The sequence below is a fragment of the Pinus tabuliformis genome, chromosome 5_2 (genome assembly GCF_031772625.1).
Source record: "Pinus tabuliformis cultivar Carrire ecotype Pingquan chromosome 5_2, CPIR1, whole genome shotgun sequence".
Classification (NCBI taxonomy): domain Eukaryota; kingdom Viridiplantae; phylum Streptophyta; class Pinopsida; order Pinales; family Pinaceae; genus Pinus; species Pinus tabuliformis.
The window spans coordinates 1,080,804,872-1,080,830,900 of NC_142306.1; the positions used below are offsets into that span (position 1 = coordinate 1,080,804,872).

A 26,029-nucleotide genomic window follows, 5' to 3' on the forward strand; every position below is an offset into this window, starting at 1 on the left:
TTTTTGGCTTTACGATGTTGTTCTTTGCTTGCAGCTTTGGCGGGTTGTCTTGGGCCGCCCCACCTTGGCTTTGTCCTTTGTTCTACGGTTTGGGGGAACCTTTCCCTTGCTTCAGATTCGCAGATCCAAAGTCTCGCTTCTTTTGTTTAAACTTTTGCTCAACCTTGACGGCATATCGGTATGTCGTGCTGAGCGAGGGGATGTTCAGGAATTCTATTTCTTCTTGGATGTACTTGTGTAGGCAGTCGCGGTATTTGAGTACCAAATGCTGCTCTGAATCCTTGATACCCAACTTTGTGCGAAGGGTATGGAAAATATTGGTAAACTCTGGCACGTCTTGGTCCCTTCCCTGCCGCAGCGTGGTCCACTTTATGTATTGATCCTCATAGCTTCCGACAGGGTAGTACTGCTCCTTGGTGGCATCTTGAAATGAATCCCAAGTGGGTGCGATTGAAAATAGTGAGGTTGTACTTTCATCCTTATGCTCGCAGTAAGTTTCCCACCAGTCCTTGATGTGGGGGCCTGCTTTGAGAAGAGCGAAAATAATCTTGTCTCGACTGGAGAAATCATGAATAGAAAAATAACCCTCTAGCAGACTTTACCATTTATCAATGGCATCTGCGTCTATCTAACCCTCGAATATGGGGATTTCAAAATTAGCTTGTACCTTAAACGGTGTGGTGTTTCTAGAGTAGCTGTTGGAAGCTGATGCGTCGCACCTGGGTAGTCGCTGAAGGATCTGGGCAAAGCTGTCCATCATCACGTTCCTTTGTCACTCGAGGGCTTCTTTGAGCAAGATTTTGATAGGATCTTCTGCCCCCTCGTCTTTCTTTTCATCTGCCATGGGACGCCATCGGGATTTGCGATGCTGCTCTTGCAAAGGTTCGACCAGTTCAAGCCCTAACTCCTTATATCTCGACCTCGTTGGGGACATGCAAAGAAAAATAGAGAAAAAACAGACCGCTTTGATACCACTGATCTGGATTTAAATAGGAACGCAACAAATTACAGTGATAACCATAAACACAGAGATGCAGCGGAAATAATACTTCATTTCATTAATTCAAAATACTGAAATTTGCTTACAAACATCGATGGAAATAAACCAGCTAGGGCGATGGTAGCTTATCTCTGAGAATAGATGTGGCGATTACATGCTTCTGAACTGTGTTAGAATGAGGCTTGAAGGCCTATTTATTGTTGAGAAACAATGGAAAACCCTAAGCATCCAGAAACCTAAATCTAGAAAATGAAATGCCAAACTGTGGGCCCTGTTTGGGTAAATTGGTACATCAACTTCTCGGGGTCGTAACTTTGGCATACTATCTCTGTTTGACGCGCACAATATCTCGTTAGAAAGATCTATCCGATAACTAAAACTTAGGGCCTCAAAACTGCTCCGAAAGTTTAGGACCAGAAAAGCTGGTAGAAACAGTGGACTGTGCTACAATTAAGGAAACTAAAATGCTGAAAGAAACAATGGTGGGGGTCCAAGTGGACTTGGCAGGTGGCCACCAATATCCACCTGGATCATCTATTGGAAGCTTAGAGCTACACCTTGCCTCGGTACCACAGTGATATAATCTCAAGAACAGTGATAAACTTCAAAAAGTGCAGTGTGATCTTCTTTGAACAATTGGTGCAGACCTGGCGCAGTTGGTGCTAACTCTTCTTGGGAAGTGTGAGGACAGACGGTGTAGTATGGTGTAAATATCTTGATACAGTTGGCATGGTGCAAGAATTCTTGATGCCACAGTAAAGTTTTTATACAGAACTCTTGGTGCAGAATTGATAAAGAAGTGGAGATGATGCAGTATGGTGCAAATTGGTGAAATGAAGCATCCTTGAACTAACAGCTTCAGTAAATCTTGGTGCAACAATGTTTAAGTTGTCTTCAGATAATCTAGTGATTGAAGCAGTGGTGAAGTCATGGTGCAAACTTTGGTGCAGTATTGATAAAGAAGTGGAGATGGTGCGGTATGGTGCAGATTGGTGAAATGAAGCATTCTTGAACTAACAACTTATGTAAAGCAGCAAGGAAGGATTGGTGTCCTTTGGGTAGATGCCCATAAACACAAGGTTGGTGCCTTGGAGAAGATAGGTTGGAGCCCTAGAGGATTAGAGTCCCCAAGAATCCAGGTCGGTGCGTGAAGAAGAAGATATAGGATTGGAGTCCTTCGGGTCGGTGCCTCAGAATTGACAAGGTCGGTGCCTTGGAATGTCCAAGTAGGTGCTTGGCACATCCCAGGTTGGAACCTAGGTGTCTTCATCGAGGGTTGGAGCCCTATCTATATTGTACTTGATTCATTGAAAATATTATATTAATGAAATCATTTATTCCTATTGTTCATTTTGTGTTTTAAATATAAGTGATCTAACTGGTAAAAGTAACAATTGAAAAGGCATACTATTTCAACCCCCCCCCCCTCTCTCAATATTTCCAACAATTGGTATCAGAGGTAGTACCTTCACTCAAAGCCTAACAACTTGAGGGTTTATTATTAGAACACAAATGGCAAAGCCAAGGAAGAAGTCTCCAATCTTCCTAAAGATGTGTCTCCCTCATTCACCGAAATTGAGGTCAATCAATTTGTGAAGGCTCCATTGTTCAATGGAAACTTTGATATATGGGAAGCAAGAATGAGGAATTTCTTAAAGAATCAAGGCATTGAAGTCTGGAAATCAGTGATCAATTATAGCATGATGGATGGAAAATCCAAGGAACATAATCCAATAGCAATGAAAGCAATCTTGAATGGGCTACCTGAATCTATGAAGGGCAATATTGATAAATGTTTGTTAGCAATAGGCATATGGGATAAACTTCATAATCTTCACTTAAAAGGAGCGTTGACAATGATCTCTAGTTAAGAAAATGATGGAAAACAAGAGGGAGATCCAAAGCCCATCAAGGAAGGTGAAGATAAGAGTGATAACATCAAGGCTAAAGAAGACCTAGAAGATGAAGAGAATGAAAAAGATTTTGAAGAAGATCTCCTCACTAAAGTTATAGCTACCATGGAAGAGATTAACAATTTGAAAAAGTAAAATGATGAACTTAAGAAGAAAGCGCAAGTTGGTGACCAGGACAAGACAAGGAAGGAAGTTGACCTTGTCAAGCTTCAAGTACAAGAAATAGATGAGGAGCTCGTCAAGATTAAGGAAGAATTTCATCAAAACAAGAGAAAGCATCATGAAGAAGTCATATCCATGACAAATCAATTGGATAAGGCAAAGAAACGGGAAGATACCTTGTCAAGCCACCTTAAACACAGGCACAAAAGCTTGAAGAAACTTGAAGTAGAGATTGGTCAATACAAGGAAGAGGTCTCCTCCCTTGGATCTCAACTAGAAGAAGCAAGGAAACAAGCACAAGGAGCTGAGAAGGTGATGGATGCTTTGACATTCATAGAAGGACAAGTTGATGAAGCAGAAAAGGAGAGAAACACCATGATATGCCAACTAGAAGAGAAGGATGATGACATCACCAAGTTAAAATAAAAAATCACTTCGCTTAAGGCTCAATCATGTGAAGCAACCAAGATGAAGAAAGAAATGGAGATCATTCTATCAAAGAAGGATGAAGAATGCAAGAAAATGAAGGAAGAAATTGTCTTTCTTAAAAAGGAAGTTGACTCGCTGAATAAAAACTTGAAAAGTTCTTAAACCCTAGATGAGATCCTAAGTCATCAAAGGTCTCCCTCGACAAATCAGGTCTTGGCTATGCAGGTGAATCCTCAAGCAAGAATGATGCAAACCCTGATGCTTCAAACAACAAGGATGTGAGGAAGCCTGGAAGAAATGTTGATACTCCTAGTTCCAACAAAGGCAAGGATAAGAATCAAGGCAACTCTTGAAGAAACCCTCCTCCAAGAAGAAATGCAAATGGTGTCAAGGATGCAAGAAGCAATGGTTATCATCAAAAGATCCCAAGGAAAAAAGACTTCAGAAGTACATCAAAGAAACCTTCTTCTCCCAAGTACCAAAGTATATTTCTTGGTTATTGTTATTCTTGTACAAACTTTGGGCACATGGCAAAAGATTGTAGGGAATATCACAAAGATAAATATAATGGTCCCCGTCAATCTCCAAGAAGCTATTTTGCAAGAAGAAGTCATGAATTCTTATTCATGAACAACATAGAGTGCTTCAAGTGTCATAACGTTGGACATATGTCACGTGATTATAACTTGACTTGGACCCCTACACAAGGAAGAACCATGCCAGAGAAGAAAGTTATACAAGTATGGAGAAGGAAGCAAATTGAATCCAGAAGTCCCTTGAACACTCTAGCCAACAACACATGTTGTTGACTTGATGAAGTCATCCTTGATATTCCAAGTATTTGATGGGGAGACTCTGCCAAAAGGAAGACCATGCATACAGTTAGGGGGCGCTTATTGTGAAAATTCTATCACTGTAGCAACTGATTTACTTTTCCTACTTATTTCATCATAAGTTATTCATGAAATTACTTCAACAAACATTAAAATAAATACTTCTACAGATATCACATCGTAATACAGAAACAAAATATGCACACATTAACAAAGTTATTTTGGACTAATGTCCCCGAAAAAACCCAATGTGAGAAAACCAGTGTAGCAAGGGAGGATTTTATTATTCAGCAATTTTCTTGTACAACAGGGTGCCAAACTAGGTTACCCACTGATAGACAAACTTCCAGCACTTTCATAAACCCAGCGTAGGCCCCACTGACCTCAGGTACAACCTGAAACCCTTTGCGTCAGCCTATTGAGGCTCCGCGCAGCCTCTCTGGGCTTTTGCGTCACTTCTGCATGGATGACGCAGGCCCTTCTGGCTCTGGGCAGTCTCTGCTGCCTCTACGTGGCTTCCTCTGGCTCTGTGTTTACCTCTTCTGTGTTGATCTCTTGTCTCTTTGTTCCGTACTTGTTGCCTCCTGACTACTATTTAGACCACTAGTTCAATTTCTTAGCAAACCCTGCTCCATAAATTGAACTGACTGGTCTCCCTCAGTGTGTTCTCCAAGTGCCCCTCAAGCCTCCTCTTATACTTTTTCTATTGACATCTCAACGGCCGAGATTAAGTCCCTAATCAACAGCTAAGATTAGATCTGGCTTGATCCATGTCTTTTGGACCATTCTAACATAAATTCATATTAATACACATTAATATTTTATTTTCCCTAAGTTTAGACTTAGGGACTCCATTAAAAATATTAATTATTTTAGTATCTCCTAATCTGTTTATTATTTGCCCAAACCCTTTCTAGGTATTGGAGATCTCATGTTCCCCAACCTTTGCACGAAATTTCGTGGCTAGAGCACATCCAATGCTACCCAAAATCAACACTTATGATGATTGAGCATTCTTGCAGAAGCTATCCGTGAATGGGCCCTATGAAATCCTTGATGAGCTACATGGACAATCATCCTTTGATATATCTTCTCTCGGAAGCAACTCCATTGAATAATATGATCCCTTTCTCATCCGGTGGACTATTGTTGAAGATCTCTTCTTTTTTATCAGCAAGCAAGTAATCTTTCTTGAGGTAGAGGAGTTTATGCAGATAGGAGGAGTTGGTTCATCCATGAAGAAATGCAACTTGGACCATATTGCAAGATGAAAGAGCACCATGACAGGGGGAGTAACATACACATGAAGAACTACTATCCCTGATATAACGCAGGCAATGCATCACACATCTCCTTAGCAGTCCCTCTGCTAGCGATTTGGCAAACCACATGATCCTTCACTTCGTCGAGGATCATTCTTTTTGGCTTTGCCATCTCAGCCTTATATTTCTTCAACGGCTCTGCATCTGCAGGGACAACCACCACACTGTCGACGTATGTCTTTAGGGCATGCTCATCTAGAAGGAATGACATTCTAGCCTTCCAGATGACATAGTTGGATGCTCCGTCCAACCTATCTTGATCCCACAATCCACTGGTTGCCATCTCTACCACAAATGTCGAAAATCTCCTCTCTAGTTCTTATTGTTGCTGCTCAACCAATAAGAAAACGGACTTTTTGGCGGGAAGTCTTACTGAATCAGGAATTCCCTCAACTGTGCTCCTTCCTTCTCCTCTGACGTCTTTCTGCCCAGCGAAACAGCCTACAGAAAAAACTGCGTCCCACCAGCTCTCCTCACGCTGAGGCTTCAACGCTGCTCCCTTGGCCCCGACAAAAACTCGATTTGGAAGCCCTTCTCTCCGTCGAATGACTCAGAGAGAGATTGCCTCGAAATTTCAGCACTTCGACTAGAATTGCACAAACCCTCTGGGTTTCAAACTGCTGCCTCCTGCAACTTTTTCAAATTCCCTCTTCTGCTCAGCACTGTGTCTTTGGTAATGTTCTTTCTTGCTTCACCTATAATGCTCTGATACCATGTGAAAATTCGAGAATCGCACCCGAATCAACTACTGCAGCAATTGATTAAACTTCTCCTATTTGTTAAATACCGAAACAAATTATTTATTGCTTCCTACAACAAATATCAAAGCTAACAGATTGCATCCTTCACTTAATTAATTTGACCAAAACAAGAACATAACAAATAGAGAAAGATGCACAAATAACAAATAGAGAATGATTACCTCACTCTACCCGACAATTCCGGTTGTTCCAGCCGCTGAACCAGTTGTCCTCGAATATTTCTGCGTAGGCCCTATGTCAGCCTTACAGGCTCTGCCTCAGCCCAACTAGGAAACGTATGCCCTCTGAAGCAGTTTCCAACCTTCCTGGCTCAAAAATCTCAGCTCTTTGGCAGTCGAATTTCTGCACTAGAAGACTGCGTTGCTTCTGCATGAGCCCTTCTAGCTCTGCGTCAGCTCTGCATGGGCCCTTTTGGCCCAATGTCGACCCCTCCTGGGTTTGCACTACCTCCTCCTGGTGTCTCTTTGTCCCTCTATTGCTAATCCTGGGTCCCGGAGAAGATACTCCAACCCAACTATCCCTGCCCCTCATTACAAAAGCTCACTATGGAAAATATCCCGGCAGCTGCTCTACTTTAGAAAATCGATTTTCTAAACTCTATGTGTGTGTCTTTCCAAGTGACCCTCAAGCCTCCTTATATAATCTCCTTGTTGACATTCAACAGCCTAGATTAGAAGCTAATCAATGGCTAAGATCATTTTTGCTTGATCCCCGTCTTCTTTTAGAAGTTACACCTTTAATTATATTATTTTCTTGAGTTTAGACTTAGGACCCCATTAAAAATAATTAATTATTTTATTACAACTGTTTCTGTATGGAATTTCCCAAAACGATTTCTGGGTTCTTTGAAGCATCAAAACTGATAGCTTGTAGGCTTGAATGTAAAATTACACAAAAGGTATTTGTAATAATAATTTATTATATATAAAAATGTATAAGTCATGAATGCTACAATGAGGACCCGCATATATGTACCTAAGCAGGTGTCCCTTCGTGACTGGGCATGTCTTTTAGACAGGCCTTTTCGATTAACTTAATGACTATTTAACATAATCATTATCTGATTATTTAATATTTACATTTATTTGATTTATTTACTTGTTATGAATTATATTCATAAGATAGCCCTTTCCTTCAGAAGCTTTGTCCTCAAAGCTTATTGTCGATAGTTTCCTTCAGTTTCCATTTGTTATTTCGACATATGTAACTCAACGCCATTGGCACCTCTGCCTGTATAATTCACTTGGTAACATTGTCTTGAATCCATGGTTATCGATTTTTTCTTTTAAATAATTATTATATATATAATTAATAATATATATATTTTTAAAATAATTAATTAATTAAACTATAGTGCTATACTTTATAGTTTAACGTGTTCACATAAAATTGATATTTTTTTGCTTGAAAATTCGTAGCAGCCAACGGATCCGTTTTGAGTCACATCCATTGACCATGACCCTTCGCGTGCTTTTCCCGATGTTACACCGTGGCCTCTCCTGTGCCCCTGCTACTTTCAAAGTCGTGACCTCGTGGCTCCAACGACGTCAACCCACAATGTTCGAGACGGTAACAAAGTAGCCACGTCATAGAGTGCTGGTCTTCTACGCCACGCTGCCAGGGAAACACGGACGCCACCTGTTCGGCCTTGCAGCAGTGACACTACAGACAAGCCATTGAGGCCGTCAATGGGAAGCTCGTAGGGCCTGACGGCCAATAGGACGTCTTGGGTGTCACTAGATGATTTCTGCTCTGATACCATCCTTGCTAGCAAGTTTCAACTATACCTTCCTCAGAAGTAATAACAACTACTTCAGTGCCTCGCTGACAAAAAATAGCAGTGGAAAACAAAAGTGCAAGCTTTGGCTCAACAATGCTTATCAGAGCAGCAACATAATAGTGTAGTCCCTTGAAAATACAGAGGACTTTAAAACGTCTATAATTGTTTTCGCAACTATTTCATAAACAGTTGGGCTGTCAGAATGAGGATCTAGGCACTTAGCCGAATCATCACAAATACCCTGTGGAGCAAATTTGTGTGGAAAATGTTGAATCAAATAATAAAGAGAAAACATGGCCTCTTGACATTGTTCCATCACAACAGGCGATGGACTGCTACCCTCATTAGCTTCTTTCATCACGGATTGCAATCCAAAGCATGCATTAAGCGCCATTGTCACTAAGCACTGCTCTTGCTCCAAGGTCACAGGTGACAGTTTTTCATTGACAATATCATCTTTGGGTACAACGGAATTTGTCAATGATTTATTTCTATCTTCACCATCCTGCACAGACTGATTTGACTTGGCTTTAACCACACTTGTCTTGAATTCTGACATAAAATCCTCAACTGAGATAAAGTCCACAGAAGATTTTGCTGGAGCACCCTCAATTGAATCAGTGTTGTCTTCCTTGAGTATTCTTTCAAACTGATTCTCAAGTCTGTTGTCAATGGGCCGAATCTTATCCAAGAAATCTTGTATCTCCACAAGACGAGCAATCACAGGATGATCTCGGACAGAACGACCTTCTGCTTTTAAAAGTAAGTAGAAAACAATGGATTGGCAATAGCACAACGACAACAATTGCTTCACCTCCAGATAGTTCATGCCTTCTTTGGTTACATTTTTGTTACCTTTCACCTTCTGCAGTAGAACCTGAACAATTTTCAGGTTATCAAGTCCATCCTTAAATTCTGATAGTAGTCCCACTAACTCTGGAGCATCACTCATTACAACTTCCATCTGCTGCTCTTTTGTTAATGCATTAATATCCTTCTTGACTTCCTCAAATGCTACAATTTTATCATCATCAACATCTTTTCCCAGTTCTCTATCTGAAGTTTTCTTTGATTTCCTCCTTTCAAGCCCCCCTTCATGTTGCTTCACAACCTCCTATAGGGTTTCCTCATGGGCATCTGAATCAACATTGCTTTCGTCTTCCTCATCCTGATCTAGACCAAAGTCTTCAGGATGAAGTGATTTTACTTTTTTTCTTTGCAGTCTTAGTACCTCAGCCTCTTGAACTGCCGATAGCTCATCATCACTGGATTGGATCTCATAGTCAATATGATCAGCATTATAATATTGGTTTTTTCCCTTTCCCCATGTTGCTTCCCTTTCTTCCTCCCGTTCATCAGCTTCTTCTTCCATTAGCTGTGCAACCTCATTTAATTCTTCATCATCAAAATCATGTATATAAGGAATTGGATTAGGCCTTCCATTGGGAGTGCACTTACTACCCTTTTTCTTCTCTTTGACTGAGTTTTCTTCAAGGGAATATTTTGCATTGTCGTGCTCTAGTAAGGACACCAACTCTTTTTGGATCACTTCATTGACCTACTCAATGAAATTTGTTGGTGCAAAAGAACCTTTATCATGGCCACTTATAAAAATTTCACATTGCTTTTGTTCCTTCCCATCCTTTAAGGGAAATGGCATGAACTTGGAAAGATTTCAAATTCTTCCCTCTCTATGGTTGCTGATGTATATGCTAATCCAGTAAACTTGGTTGATGATCAAGCTGGTCCACTCTGAAAGATTTTTCTTGTACACGAGAATTTGAATCTTCAACATCTAGTGTGTGCCCATGAGATCTTTGCTGATTTAGCATCTCAGGAGTTACTGAGCCAAAAGTGAAGCCCACAGGACGCTCACTCTAATTAGTAGCACAACAAATACACTGCTCTTTTTCAGGTCCAATCAAGAAAGATAATTGTGATGTGCGAATATATGATCCATAAGCCCCAGATGAAGAAGGCTAGGCATCACAACTTGTTCGACTTGAGGAATATTCGTTATGCATGTCCATCCTATGACTTGATTGAGGAGAACCTGGAATTGTACATGGAGGTAACACAGAAGATGAAAGAGAGTTTTGCATAGAACCACTAGAATGTGAAGCAGTGGAACCTTGAGAGGGACTTGCCGCTGCCAAAGTGTTAGCACTCGAGACCGAAAGAGGAACATGCCTAGCATAAGTACTCTTATTCTTTCCAACAACAACCATTTTGTATGATGGAGGCACCTGTGAACTTTGAGACAGCAACATGTTATTTGAAGCCATAGAATCTCCAACTCCTGGTCTTCCTGATGCACTGACAGACCGTGACAACAATGGAACAGTTTGAATGCATACAACAAATACAACAGGTCTTGGGCTTGCAGGTATCAGTAGAGCACTTGATGGCCTTGATATGCCTTCATCATAATATTGAACATTATAATCATCTACTGCTTCATCTTCTTTTGTTTCTTCATTGTCGTTATCATCTTCCTTATTATTGATTTCCTTTAGACATGCTTTAACATCTGAACATGATTTTTCTAATCGCTGAAATACTTCTTGAATTTTATTAAACTGCTCAACGCAATCAGGATGTGAACATAATGGCACATTGTGCGGCGAATAACATTCAAAGAGTCACATGATTATATTGTGCGCCATGGCTCTGATACCACTGAAGCATAAAAACAGATAGCTTGTAGGCTTGAATGTAAAAATACACAAAAGGTATTTGTAATAATAATTTATTATATATAAAAATGTATAAGTCATGAATGTTACAATGAGGACCGACATATATATACCACAGGTATCAACGGAGCACTTGATGGCCTTGATATGCCTTCATCATAATATTGAACATTATAATCATCTACTGCTTCATCTTCTTTCGTTTCTTCACTGTCGTTATCATCTTCCTTATTATTGATTTCCTTTAGACATGCTTTAACTTCTGAACATGATTTTTCTAATCGCTGAAATACTTCTTGAATTTTATTAAACTGCTCAACGCAATCAAGACGTGAATATAATGGTACATTGTGCGGCGAACAATGTTCAAAGATTCGCATGATTATATTGTGCGCTATGGCTCTGATACCACTGAAGCATAAAAATAGATAGCTTGTAGGCTTGAATGTAAAAATACACAAAAGGTATTTGTAATAATAATTTGTATTTATAAAAATGTAAGTCACGAATGTTACAATGAGGACCCGCATATATATACCTGAGCAGGTGTCCTTTTGTGACTGGGCATGTCTTTTAGACATGCCTTTTCACTTAACTTAATGGCTATTTAACATAGTCAATATTTGATTATTTAATATCTACATTTATTTTATTTATTTACTTGTTATGAATTATATTCATAACATTTTTTGGAATACATGTGCCTAAGCCTCCTTGCAAAATTTGAGACTTAGAGCACATCCAATGTTACCAAAAATCAACACACATATCTGGGTCAAGCTTGGAAATGTTGCCTAGAGGTTGATGCAGCTAAGAAAAAAGATAAAGAGCATGTCATGGCCACATATAAAAGAGAATAATATCAGAAAATGTAAAAGATGGTCGGGATATTCTATTAGCACATGGGAAAAAGCCAAACATGTGCTCTAACCCTTCATTATGGCCATCACCTTGGCTCCTAGGGGCCCATGAGTGCCCCATGCGTCATTATGGAACCCATGTATGTCCCAACCCCTGGTGGGCGATGAACTTCCCCACCTTAAGGGGGTAATCATTTTTTATATCATACACACGATGCTCTATTCTCTTGGAGCCTTGAGTAGTAACAATTAAGAAAAATCAAGAAAAGGAAAAAGGCATATGAGGAAAGGTGGAAAAACAAAGGTCGGGGTAACTCATGTACCATGATTTCTCCCTCATACATCTATACACCCAAATGTGTGGACACCACTCATCATCACTATCCTTGAGCCCATGACATTTGGCCTTGAGACCCTTATGTCCCAAACCACCTGATTATCATCCACATGACCTCTATCACCTGAAGGATGTACCTTGGACCAGGTTTTCTCTTTGGGGGTTGGGAACACCTAATAGGGTTGTTCATTAGGCACTCCTACCTAGGGAGGTAACACTATTACATGCTGAAAACCCCAAATTTGGAAGGGAAGCCCATTATGAAGTCTCAGTTGTGCCCTTGATTAACAAGCTTGGTTCACTTAGATGCACTAATGAATTATTGTACTCGATGGTGAGGAGAGACATTTGATTTATATGTAATTGGCAAGTGGTTATATCATGGGTTGGGCAACTCCACTCGGGCCTAATCTCACCAAGGGATCATGTCGACTCTTGTAGGGGATGCGTTGAAAGCCATGGGACTCCATCATGTGATAGAACATTATTTCATCTCATGGGCACCCTCAACACCTGCAACAACTTTTTCATTGCCCCGCATTATTCGCGAGGTGATGAATTTGGACCAACATTGCCCCAGCTGGATTAGTAGTGTACACATGGTTTGGTAGTTGATCCAAGGCCCAGAGGAGGTTTGTCTTACCCTTGAGACATGGGAGGGAAAACACCATCATGAGTTCCCTCATTTGGAGCAGTCTATAGGCTTATCCTTCACCAGGAGACCGATGAGACCATTTTTTGTGCCCTAAAGCCACTTTGGAGCACCACATGATGACTTACATGGACATTAAGGGGCCATTCCCTTGTGAATCATTTATGGAGTCTTTTCTCTCATTTTGGCACTTAGAGAACTTAATGTGGTCTTCCAACAACCTCACTTCATCATGGCATCATCATTTCCACCTACTATTGGATGGTTTATTCATAATCTTTGGAGCTACTTGGTGGGCTTGTCACCAAGGCCTTATTTTTGCACATTAAAATATTGTTAGGGGCTTTCGAATAGGAATTTGACCTCTAAAGGTCTCATATAAATAGAACTCGCTCTCATTGTGAGAGAGCATCATCAGCACTTGAGTTTCTCTTGTAAAAGGCATTCACACTTTTTCTCTTGGATGAATTGGAGACTCTTTGATGCATTTCAACATCTTTGGAAGCTAAAATTTCGATCTTTCTTAGAGCTACTTCTTTTTCTATGGTTGGATATATCTCATTGTCATCTTGTAAGTACTCGTTGAAAATTTTCTCTTGAATAATGTCTGATTTATGGAATTGTTTCAACTAGTGAATGTTATTGTGCCCTAGTTTTTTGAATATCATTGTAAAGGCTATTTTGGTTGTCAATTGCATATGTTACTCATTGGTTGACAATAGATGAATGTTCCTAGTGGATGGATTTATTGTTCTTCCATGAAAATCCATAGATCTTGGGTGGCTAAATGTTAAAGCTTGGTTGCTAGGGCATCCACCTTTAGCCTCCTTGAAGAAAATATTGGCAAATTTTGAAACATCATAGACTCCATAGCCAAGGGATATAGGCACTGGTCCAAGAACTTTGTTGATCACCCTTTCTTTTCCATTTCTTTTCTTCTCCCAAAAATTTCAGCCCCTCTCCATAGGACAACTAGCTAGGGCACCCTTAAAATTCTATTATAGTGAGAATTTTGGAATTCCATTTGGAAAATCATAAGACTCTTCCTTTGTGTTTTCTCTTGATGATCTCAAATTTTGGTTGAGTTCCCATGGTGAATTCTCCATAAATATTTGTGCCCTAGGTGTGCCCTAGAAGGTAAGCCTAGCTCGAATTTCCTTGGATAGGTAGCTTTCTTTAGGGTTGTATGAGCCTTGTATTCGGTGGAATAAATCTTAAGAGACCCTTTCCCCTCTCTTACCTCGACCTAGTGAATACCTTGGAGGAATTTCTTTCCATGATTATTCCTAAAACCCTAGGTCTAGCATAAGCTCTTATTAGGTCTCCAAAGAAGAGAGAAAAACTTCCTGAGAGGTCCTATCTCACCTTTGGAGCCTTGATTCTAGGCATCCCTATCATTATTGCAAATTTCAAGCCCTAGGTCTTTCTTGGAGAACCTTTTAGCTTCTTTGAAGCATTGAACCATTTTTGTGCCTCTCCTTGAATGAGCTTTGTGGAATCACTTCACACAAAGATCATTGATCCTTCCTAAATCATGTGTAGGGGACATTGATAGAGGGTGACGACGGGTCTTTGTTCCATTGTTGTCATTTGGTCTAGTTGTTGTGCCATAGGTTCCCATCCTAGGGCCCTACTAGATTGTGTGTCAACATGACCCTAGCCTTACACAACATAATTTGGTTTGTCACTAAGCTCATGATGCATCCTTTCATGAATGGCCTCACTAGAGTACTTTTTCATGTCATGCAACCACTATCAAGATGTCATATGTCATCTCATACCTATTCTTTCATATATTGAAGTTCTCTGAATGACTCGGAATTTGCAAGACATGATCATGTTAAAGAAATTCTACACCATAATTTAGTCATAGGAAACTCTATAACATTCTAATTTATAAAACATACTTGTGACAATAGCATAACTAGAAAAATTTAGTAAACAATTAAATCAAATTTGTTAATGGTCCTTCTTTAGGAGCTACAAGGAATTATCATCATATTGATGGATTGACATTATCTACAGTTCCATGCAGCCCTAAACTAGAGGATAATCTTACCATTAAAAAATGTCTTGGTAGAATGAAAGCTGGGGATTCAAGCCTTTATTGCTCTCCATGTGCTAGTTTAATTTGCATTTCATTTCCAAGAATGTTAAATTAGTTATCAAATGGATTTAAGGCTTAGATTATGGAGAAGCATGTGTTCTTTTGATAGAAATATTCATGTAAAATTCTTGATTACAGTCGACGTTTAAACTGAGAATATCAATAGGATCCCTTTGATGCATTGTTTGTGTTGTATAAAATAGTCTATGTTCATTTAGGATGCAATTTCTCGTTGATGATTTTAATACCTCTTAGATCTGCAAAGATGTGTATTTTTAGTGTCAGAAAGTGTGGCTTGTTTGTTTAAGGACGGTACTTTGTCATCTTTAGTATTTCTGCCTGTCTTTGATAATTGTGCTCATAATGTATGATTTCTAGATCTCAAGTGAAGCAGGAAAATATCGAACTATTAGAGGTGGTCAAGAACTTTTTATCCATCCATCTTCAGTACTTTTCAGGTTGGTTATATTTGACTTCATCATGATATTTAAGTTTTTCTTGTTTTGTTAATAAGATTCATAGCTAATGGCTAACCTTATTGTTTCTTATGGTTGAAATTCAATGTTTAACATGCGATCTATTTGCATGATTATGTTGCATTACTTTCTTGCTAGAAGAACATTTTTAAGCATCATGGACCTATAACATTATTTGACTGTTCTCATTATAGATCAAAGTTGATAAATTGGTGTGTGATCTATCTATTAGTATTACACAACCATTGATTGCATTTCGAACCATGTATTTATAGAATTTCAATTTTTACAACTAACCATGATAGTCAATCAATGGAGATGCTCTAGAACTCTAACGTTGATATTATTATTTGTTCCAGTTTAGCATTCTGTTGGATTACTTTGGTCACTCATAGCATTAAAATAATGTTATTTCATTTAACTAGGAAAGTTGCATTGATTTTTTGAGTTCTTGTTGAATAGTTGTTCATTCCATTTTGTCCCAAATGGCATATAAACCATATAATTTCCTTGAATCTTCTTGTGATAACATGTAATAGTTTAATTGTATGTAGCCAGGGAACATGTCTCCCATCCTAGGTGTGGATTTGGACACATCGACCTTAGATTGGCACATTAGTGCCCCCTCACAAGTTTTATGTGCATCCCCCATTGCGAGGAAACCCCCATTTTTGTTATGGGGGTGTTGAGCTCAATGACAATCACTACAAGGGGGGTATATATATATAAATTCAGATCACCCATTAGAAACATGCCTAGGGTGTATGGCTCACCCATTTGAAATGGGTCGATATTTTGCATCTATCTTCACTCTGAACAATGCGTTGATTTCAGCATGCATAAGTCACTAGCATAACAAGTTTTAGTGGACATAAAGTCTTCAATAGAACTTTAGCAACAATTAGTTAACCAATGCATATGACCTTCGAAAATGGCTATGCCAATAATGCTTTAGAAAGCTTTAGTCCTATGGAGTTTTGGCATGCAAATTATTCGAGGAGCTAAAAGGAAGGTTACCTTTGCAATCTCCCTGTCACAACAAAGGATGAACTAAGGCACAAAAGGTGCAGAGCTAAGGGTGGATGGGAATATGAAGGAACACCTATGCTCTCCATAATAGGTTGCTTTTATAAGGAAAAAAGCATATGGGGCAAAACATATTGAATTTTTGCATGATTGAAAAGCGAGTGTTGCTTGTGTGCTACATCTTTGACACTAGATGTCATGAAAGAAGGAAGCCTGCATAGAAAGAGAAATAAGATCCAGTTTCTCCATGGCCAAAATAGCCGAGGATGTGGCCACTTAAGATGAAAACACATATATAGCCCCAACAAATGAGAAAATGCCGCATGGCATCCATGGAAGACATATAGGCAAAATAAGCTTGTATACAAAAGCAACAAAGCCCAAGTCCTTCCATGGCTAACATGCTAGATGATGTGGTGACTTAGGATGATGACACATGTATAGCATGATGAAGGGGAAGATTGTTGATTTGGGGTAGCATCGGATGTGCTTTAGCCATGAAAATTGGTGGAGAGGCTAAAGCACATGAGATCTCCAAGACCCAAAAATGGTTTGGGCAGATTCTACCCGGTTTAGAAGATATTAAAATAATTAATACTTTTAATGGAGCTCCTAAGTCTAAACTTAGGAAAAATAAAATATTAATGGGTATTAATATAAAACTGGGTTAGAAGGTTCTAAATGACATGGATCAAGCCAAATCTAATCTTAGCCGTTGATTAGAGATGTAATCTCGACCATTGAAGGACTAAGAGGAAATGTATAAGAGGAGGCTTGAGGGTCAGTTGGAAAATACACTAGAGTGATCGACCATTCGATTTTCTAGAGCAAGGTTTGCTAAAAGAAATCAAATCAGTGATCAGTTGTAGCGAGCGACATTGAGTACGAGGCAGAGAGGTAGAGATAGTGCCGAGAGATCAGCGCAGAAGCAGAGAGAGGTAGAGATAGTGCCGAGAGATCAACGCAGAGGCAGAAGAGACTGCGCAGAGGCGAGAAGGGCTTGCGTCATCCACGCAGAGGTTGTAGGAGTGACGTAGAGGGCCATAGAGGTTGCGCAATGCTTCATTGGGTTGATGCAGAGGGTTTCTGGCTGACACAAAGGCCAGGAGGGCTGACACTGATCTTCAGATTGTGTTGGAGAGGGTTTCGTGGGGCAGACTTTCCGAATATCTACTTCTGAATAGAGAGGTATTATTGCTGGATTATTTTCTTTGTCGGGTGAGCCAGTTTGGCACCTAGTTGTACTCAGAAAGACTGCATAATAATATAACCCTCAGAATTGCTGCACCGGTTTTCCCAAGTTGGGCTTTTCCGGGGAAGATTGTCCAAAAATAACGTGTCCCTTGTGTGTTTGTTCGTTTCTTTCAGCTGCTGATCTGTAGATGGTTGAGACTGTATTGTGTTCATTTCAGTATTTATATGGTTAAATAACTTGTTAGTAATTAAACAAGTAGGCGAAATAAACCAGAGAATACAGATAAAATTTCTAACGAGTAATACTTAGAAATTTCAACATGGTATTGGAGCGTTGTAGATCACAGGAGAGCTGAAGGCGCCAACTAAATCAGAGTAGTTGCAGCAAAAACAACTGTCTTGAGTGACAGAAGTTGTTCCTAGCAAAAAGCACCGGAGAAGGGTTGACGCAGAGGGACTGCGTCATCAGTTCAAACCAGAGAGAGGCCAACGCAGAGGCTGAGGAGGGTAGAAGAAGCTCACGAAGAGCCACGCAGAGACCAAGAGGGTTGACGCAATTGGCTAGTGGAGCATTTCAGCTAGTGTCGGGATTGCGCAGAGCTTAGAGGCTCATTCCTTGAGTTGCTGGGGCATAGGAAGCTGTGGGTAGATTGCAAGGAGTGAAGCTGGTGGGGTGATGTTGTTGCCGAGATAGAACAGTGCCTAATGAGGCAAAACCAAGGTAGAGGGAGTCGCTACATAGGCAGATCTCTAGCCAAGAAATTCAGATCAGTGTTGTAGGGGCATAGGAGATTGGAGAGGTGTGACTCTACGGTTGGCAGGCAGGTTTCCAGGAGGGAAATTACGACTCAGAGGGAGTCTAACAGAGAACATCTAGGAGGGAAGTAGCTACTCAGAAGGAGTCGAAGAGAGAACTTCCAGAGGGAAGTAGAGAATTGAGGGAGTCCAAAGGAAGAGCATAGAGATGGCCATGAATGGACTGAGGGATCAGGACAGGCTGGACGGGGCGTCCAACTTTGTCATTTGGAAGGCTAGGATCCTATCCCTTCTAGATAGACATCGCATCAAGGCCTTCACCTTGAGAACAATGGCTATTCCAGTTGACCTAACTGACGATGAAAAGTATGAGGAAGCAATGGCCATGGCGAAATGCATAATGCTTGATGGGGTCAAGGACCATGTGGTCCAGCATATTGCCGAGGAGACAATAAAGAAATGTGGGACACCTTGAAGACGTTGCACCAACATACTTCCATGTAGAGTAAGATGTTACTAGAGAATCAGTTGCGGTCATACCAGATGCAGAAGGGGGAGCAGATAGATCACTTCCTCGGTAGGTTGAAGGAGATCCGAGACCAATTGACTCCCATAGGGGCCTCGCCAGATCAAGAGTTGATGGTGAGGACCACTCTAAACGTAGTCTCCGAGGAGTGGGAGGCATTTGTCCAGAGTATTCTAGGCAGAGTGAATCTTCCAGTTTGGGAAGTAGTGTGGGAGGTTCTTGGCTGAGAAGAGATCAGACGGCTGTCCAAGACGGGAATTAGCAACAAAGGAGTCCAGGTCAAGAAAGAAGAGGAAGAGGATGCAGCTCTGACATTTGTGGGAAGTAGGAGAAGAGGAAGAAAAAGGACCTCTCCAAGATAAAGTGCTTCAATTGTGGGGAACTGGGGCATTATGCGAACTAGTGTCCGAGGAAGAAGAATAAGGGAGAGGTGTCTGACTCCAAAGCAACACTAGGGAGGCAGAAAAGGAGGTAGAAGAGGATGACGATTGTGCCATGAGTGCTCATGTACCTCTAGAGAAGAGGTGGGGAGATGTCGAGCTATAGTTAGGAGGACTACAGGTGATGAGGGGCAGGATCCTTGAGGTACCTAAACTCTTGGATTATACCTAGCTATGGGAGCTTCGAAGTGAGAGTAGCAGGATAGCGGATGTCGGTAGAAACGTATACGAATGAAGTGGTAGAGAGTGCTACAGTGCATTAGTCCCGGGCAATGAAAAGAGGGTTGCAACAGTGCGAGAGGCACAAAGGAGGTTGCAGCAACGCAGAATGGCACATAGAGAGTTGCAGCGGTGCGAGAGGTAGGGAGTTGTTGCAGCAGCGCAGAGGTAGTAGAGGGAGCACGTGTTAGCATCAGAGGGAGCTTCAACATCGGGAGTGTTTCTAGCCTGACATGGATGTCAGAAGTTTAGTGGATCAGTTACTTACTTCTCAGTAACTGAGTTGTAGTGTAGCAGCAATTAGCGGTAGCACGATGCAGCATGATGAGAGGGCATTGCAGTGCAGATGCAGTGTTGGGAGAAAGAACCAACAACAGCACAGATGCAGAGGGAGCTACCGTACAGATGCAACAGTGGCAGTGGAAAGGCCATGTGCAGTAGTACAGGATGCAGCGGTGTAGAGGATGTTGGGCGGGGAGGCCTAGCATCAGCATAGGTACCGATGTCGTATAATCAGGGTGATGCTCAGTGTGGAGTATTACTAGAGCATAGTCCTCGCGAGGAAGTGTTGATTTGGAGTAGCATCATATGTGCTCTAGCCATGAAAATTGGTGGAGAGCCTAAAACACATGAGATCTCTAAGACCCAGAAATGGTTTGGGCAGATTCTACCCAGTTTAGGATATATTAAAATAATTAATAATTTTAATGGAGTTCCTAAGTCTAAACTTAGGAAACATAAAATATTAACGGATATTAATATAAAACTGGGTTAGAAGGTTCTAAATGACATGGATCACACCAAATCTAATCTTAGCCATTGATTAAAGATGTAATCTCGGTTGTTGAAGGAGAAAAGTATAAGAGGAGGCTTGAGGGTCAACTGGAGAATACACCAGAGTGATCAGTCATTCGATTTTCTACAGTAGGGTTTGCTAAGAGAAATCGAATCAATGATCAGTTGCAGTGAGGGGCAGTGAGTATGAGGCAGAGATAGTGCTGAGAGACCAATGCAGAACCAGAGAGAGGCAGATGCTGAGCCAAAGGGAGCCACGCAGAGGTAGAAGAGACTGTGCAGAGGCCAGAAGGGCCTGCATCATCCACGCAAAGGCTGCAGGAGTGACGCAGAGGGCTGTAGAGGCTGTGCAGTACCTCAGAGCGCTGATGCAAAGGGTTTTGGGCTGATGCAGAGGCTAGGAGGGCTGATGCTGAGCTTCAGATTGTGTTGGAGAGGGTTTTGTGGGGTAGACTTTCTGAATATCTTCTTCCGAATAGAGAGGTATTACTGCCAGATTATTTTCTCTATCAGGTGAGCCAGTTTGTCACCTAGTTATACTTAGAAAGACTGCATAATAATATAACCCTCAGAATTACTACATTGGTTTTCCCAAGTTAGGTTTTTCCAGGGACGATTGTCCAAAAATTTGTGTGTTTGTTCATTTCTTTCAGCTGGTGATCTGTAGATGGTTGAGACTGTATTGTGTTTATTTTAGTGTTTATCTGGTTAAATAACTTGTTAGTAATTAAACAAGTAGGCGAAATAAACCAGAGAATACAGATAAAATTTCTAAAGGGTAATACTTAGAAATTTCAACAAAGATGCCACATTGCATTCATGTAGTCAATAATAAACCTAAAGAAGAACCAAATACCAAGTCTATTTGATGAATGTACAAGAAACAATTGTGATTTATGGATTCCATTGGTAATATTTGAGATGATTGCAAAGGAAGATGGAGAGGCAATCATAATGAATCCTTCGGTCTTGTTGTCTCAAAATATAACAGGTCTTGTGAGGAGAGCTCACAAAACAAGAACTAGACCAAGGAACAACAATGAGGTGGATGCCCATTGTCACCACATCACACCACCTCGTGCTCTTTATTGGATTTTCACCACAGGGAGGCTTCCCTCTATTAGGTCACCTTAGGTATCTATCAAGGACTAGGGATAAGGTGACAAGATAGGCTTAAAGAGGATTACTCTACTTAAGGACAGGGCTTAGATAGCACAACAAGGCAAATGGCATGCTCCAATAGGCCTTGTTGACCACTACGTGTCAACGACCCATAGTAGTACACCTCATTTTTCACAAAAGGGATAACGCTTGATCAATGTGTTCCTACCATCCAGCTATCATCGCCAGCTTGAGGATCATGTTATAATGTAAACCCATTCTGCATGTGTATAATGTAAATAATCTCAGCAGATCCGTATCGTGTATGTGTTTACCTAGGTAAACCTAATTTTCTGGTGACGATCTACATTCCGAGAGGATTTTTGTCTCACCGATCCATTCTCGAATGGTCGATAGAGTTTTCCTTTAGCTTCACCCCAAAGCCGGAATGGATTTTGTCACTGGGATCTTAGGGGAGTCTTAGTGTTCTAGATCGAGATTATGTAAAAGTGATTTGGGAATAATCCTAACCATTTGATTAGGTTATTTTATTACAAATTGCTTGGTCTGCTGGATTATATTTGCGTCATAGAATTGGGTAGTCTGTGAGGGCCTTTTGGAAATGGGTTTTCCCCCTTGAGATGTAAAAAATGTGAAATCATGATGTAAAGTGTCTTGAGGGTTGAAAAAAAAAATTATCCCCTCATAGGTTAATTAATTAAATTTTCTAGCCAAAATTAATTAAAATCCTAAGCCAGAAATTTGATTAATTCTAGGTCCTAGATAAATTTAAATTCTCCAAGGGAAAAATTCGTTGGTCCTTAAAAAATTAAAATTTAAGAGGTCCAGGGACTAAGGTAAATTAATTATTTTGCTAAATTTTAAGCCTTTGGTCTCTAGGGTTAAGTCAAAGTCAAAAGTTTGAGGAAATTAATTCAAAAAGTTAATTTTTGAATTAATTAAAATGCATTTAATTGAAAATTTCGAATTTCCTCAATAATCTAAAATTTCGATGGATGAGATTAAAAGAAATTTTAATCCTCATCAACAGTCGAGATTGCTTTGATGAGGATCACTCGAACTAGCCGTTGGAGGATTTCTCTTTAAATAGGAGGTGATTTGTCAATCAGTTAATCCAACCTCTAAATCGTGTACTAAGCGAAAAGCTCTCTTGTAATCTTTTTATGAGCAATAAAGAAAGACTTTGGGGTTAATTTTTGTTGATGTTACTCTTCGTGGAAATACTGTAAGATGTGTCATTTTCATGCATATATTTCTTTTTAACCATTGATGATAGCTTTCTGAAGAGTGATTTGAGTACAGGTATCTTGCTCAGTGGCTGGGGTTTGAATGATAACTTAAGTTTTGAATATAATAGCAGGTATCTCTATTAAATCTGAATTTTATTATCGTTTCTCGCTCTATGTTGATGGTTGAATTGAGTTTTGCAGGAAAGTCTTGATGTTTAGATCATCTGGCGTTCGGGGAAGTGCTTGGTCGAACCAGCCAACTCCTGATTTGTGTCTTCTGAAGAGCCCAACTTAAATTTGATCCTGGGTTTATCATAAGATATTTTTTGTGGGTGATGCATGAAGGGTTTTGAGCTTAGTACCTCCTTTAAAATTCAAAAAAAATAATTTTTCTGTGCTAAATCTTAGATCTGGCTATTGAGAGCCTTAGATCATCAGATCTGGGAGTAGAGTCAGACTCACACTCCCTAGATCTGATAGATCTGCCATTTATGTACATAGATCTGTAATTTTCTTCAGTTTTCTGACTTGGGTTTTCTGGGTTTTAGTATTTTGGGTCATTGTATATATAGTTTGGGTGTTTCTTGTTGTCCTGCAGCTACAGATCTGAAGCAGAAAACTATGCAGAGTCCAAATCTAGGCCTCGGAGGGTAAGATCTGGATCTCTGGGTTTCATCAACATCATTTTGGCAGGGATCATATCCAGATTTTGCAGTCCAAAAGTTTAAATTTAAATTCAGATCTAGAACTTTCGTGAGGGTTTCAAGATCAAATCTGAAACAGGTGGATTTAAGATTTTAATTAAAACTGGAGAATTTTCATAAGGGTTTCATTGATAAATTTTAAGCTGAAGTATAAGATCTTAATCTGGAAATTTCTCTTTGGTTCTTGGGCCGCAGTTTCTCTGCTGCCTAGGGTTTCCTAAGAACAAGATTTCGAATTTGTTTTCACTGTTGTTTTCTGGAAAATTTTGAAATTATTTTTTGAGTTTGGGCCTCTCCGTCTGTATTCTCGAGCCATCACTACCCCTCATCTGCAAGATCTCCCTAATCGATTTTCCTCCTAATAACTTCTCACGTCAAAAATTCGATTTCCTCAATCTCCCTGTGTGTCCTCTCCAAGTGACCCCAAGCCTTCGTTTATACTTTTCCTGTTGAGAAATCAACGGCCGTGATCTAATCTCTAATCAATGACTAAGATTAATTTAGACTTGATCCTCGTCTCTTAGAAGCTTCTCGCCCATATTTTCATTAATACCCATTAATATTTTAATTTTCCTAAGTTCAGACTTAAGAACCCAATTAAAAATGTTAATTATTTTAATAAAATACAATCCGGGTGGAATTTCACCAAACAATTTCTGGGTCTTAGAGATCTCATGTGTTCTAGCCCCTCAAAATTTTGATGCTAGAACACATCTAATGCTACCCAAAAATGAACGCTCCCTCTTAGTGAGGAATGCGCTCTAGTAATACTTCTCAGAAGAAGTATCACACTAATCCACGACATCGGTCCTCTGCATTGCTGATGCTCTTCCTGCTGCCCTTCATCCACTGTGTTGTTGCAATCTGTACTGCTACCCATCACACTATTGCATTTCTACTGAAACTCCCTCTCATTATGTTGCATCATGCTACCCATAGCACTGCCACTGCTAACTGCTACACTGCAACTCAGTTGCTGAGAAGTAAGAAACTAAAAACTCACCCAAAAGTTGACATGTTGATCAGTCTGGCTACCCTTAGACGTTGAAGCTACCTCTGCTGCTAATCTGTGCTGACCATCTGATGCTACTGCGCTGTTGTTGTATCTGCTTTTTGCCTCCCGCACTGCTGCAACACTCCACTGCGCTACTTCAAACTTTGGCACTCTAGCTCTGCCATTTTTGCTCCATCATCCCTCTCACCAACTGACTCCCGTCATTCTGCTACTGTCATTAAGGGCTCCCATAGTCGTATGTGATCCAAGAGTTTGGGCGCCTCAAGGATCCTACCCTCACCTGTAGTCCTCCTGACTACAGCTCAATATCACCCCACCTCTTTTCTAGAGGTACATGAGCACTCATGGTGCAATCCTCATCATCGTCCACTTTGTCAGCTTTTGCTGGAGTAGCCTTTGAGTCAAAGTTCTCTTCCTTGCCCTTCTTCCGAGGGCACTGAGTGGTGAAATGACCTCCACATCTGAAGCATCTGACTTTGGATATATCTTTCTTTCTCCTCTTCTGATGTCTCGCTAATGCAAGAGTTTCATCCTCCTCTTCCTCCTTCTTGACTCTAATCCCTTTGTTGCTACTTCCCGCCTTGGTCAACTCTCTGATCTCTTCCTGTCAAAGAGCTGCCCACATCTCCTCCCAATTGGGGAGAGAAGCCCTACCTAAGATGCTCTGGACAAAGGTTTCCCAATCTTCAGTGACTGCGTTTAGGACAGTCCTGACCATGAATTCAGGATATAGTGTAGACCCTACAGAAGTTAGCTGGTCTTGGATCCCTTGCAGCCTGAGAAGGAAGGGATCGATTTCTTCTCCCTTCTGCATCTGATACTATCTCAACTTACAAGCAATATCTTCCGTTGAATAGAAGTTCTCCTCGTACAAAGTGGTCAAGTCCTCCCACATTTCCCTTGTTGTGTCCTTCTCAGCAATATGTGGGATCACATGATCCTTGACCCCGTCCAAGATCATGCACTTCGCTTTTCCCTGAGCCTCCTTGTACTTCTTGAGAGGATTAGCATCAACCAGAACAACAACCGTCTTCAAGACATAATCCTTGATGCAATTTTTGTCCAAAACTGCCAGGATCCTGGCCTTCTAGATGACAAAGTTGGATGCTCCATCCAACCTGTCATGATCCCTCAGTCCATTAACTGCCATCTCTGCTCAAATGAGTGTCGAACAGGTGCTCTTCTCCCTATTTCGTTGTTGCCCCAGCAAAACTCGAATATGGATTTCTTTGGCGCCAAAAATCCTCTAAGAAACAAGCTCCCTCTGAAATTTGATTTGCTTCATAGAAATCTTACTGCCAACAACTGTCAAACCACCCCTCTAATCTCTCTTTTTGCTACTCAACACTCGATATAGATTTCTTGGCAAAAAATATTCTGAGGAACTGATTCCCTCTACTTTGCTTCTACCCCACTAGGTACTGTTCTGCACCAACAAAATCAGCACCCCACCAACAACTCTATATGAAACCTGCGCTGCATCTCTAGCCCCGGCAACTAGAAAATCGAGACTCAACAGTCTCTATGTTGCCCTCTGCAGCAACAACATCACACAAACAGGTTGACGCAGGCTCTATGTGAGCCCCCCTTGGTGACTGCGACACCCCTCCTCTGCTCTCTCGGCCAGAAACTGCGTTGTCTCTTGGGACAGTTGTCTTCAGCACAAATTTTCCTC

General features: G+C 40.6%; 1 protein-coding gene across 4 annotated transcripts in view; it reads left to right on the forward strand.

Annotated features, from left to right (window-relative positions):
- LOC149162988 (RNA helicase family protein) overlaps window positions 1-26,029 on the forward strand; it is a 405,052-nt gene that overhangs the window by 373,292 nt on the left and 5,731 nt on the right. For all 4 annotated transcript variants that reach the window (XR_016261962.1, XM_089437477.1, XM_089437478.1 and 1 more), the window contains exon 22: window positions 15,231-15,310. Coding sequence is in view for 3 of the 4 variants with exons in the window: in XM_089437477.1 (XP_089293603.1) it covers window positions 15,231-15,310 (80 nt within the window). In the remaining variant the exon portion in view is untranslated. The remainder of the gene's footprint in view (window positions 1-15,230; window positions 15,311-26,029) is intronic.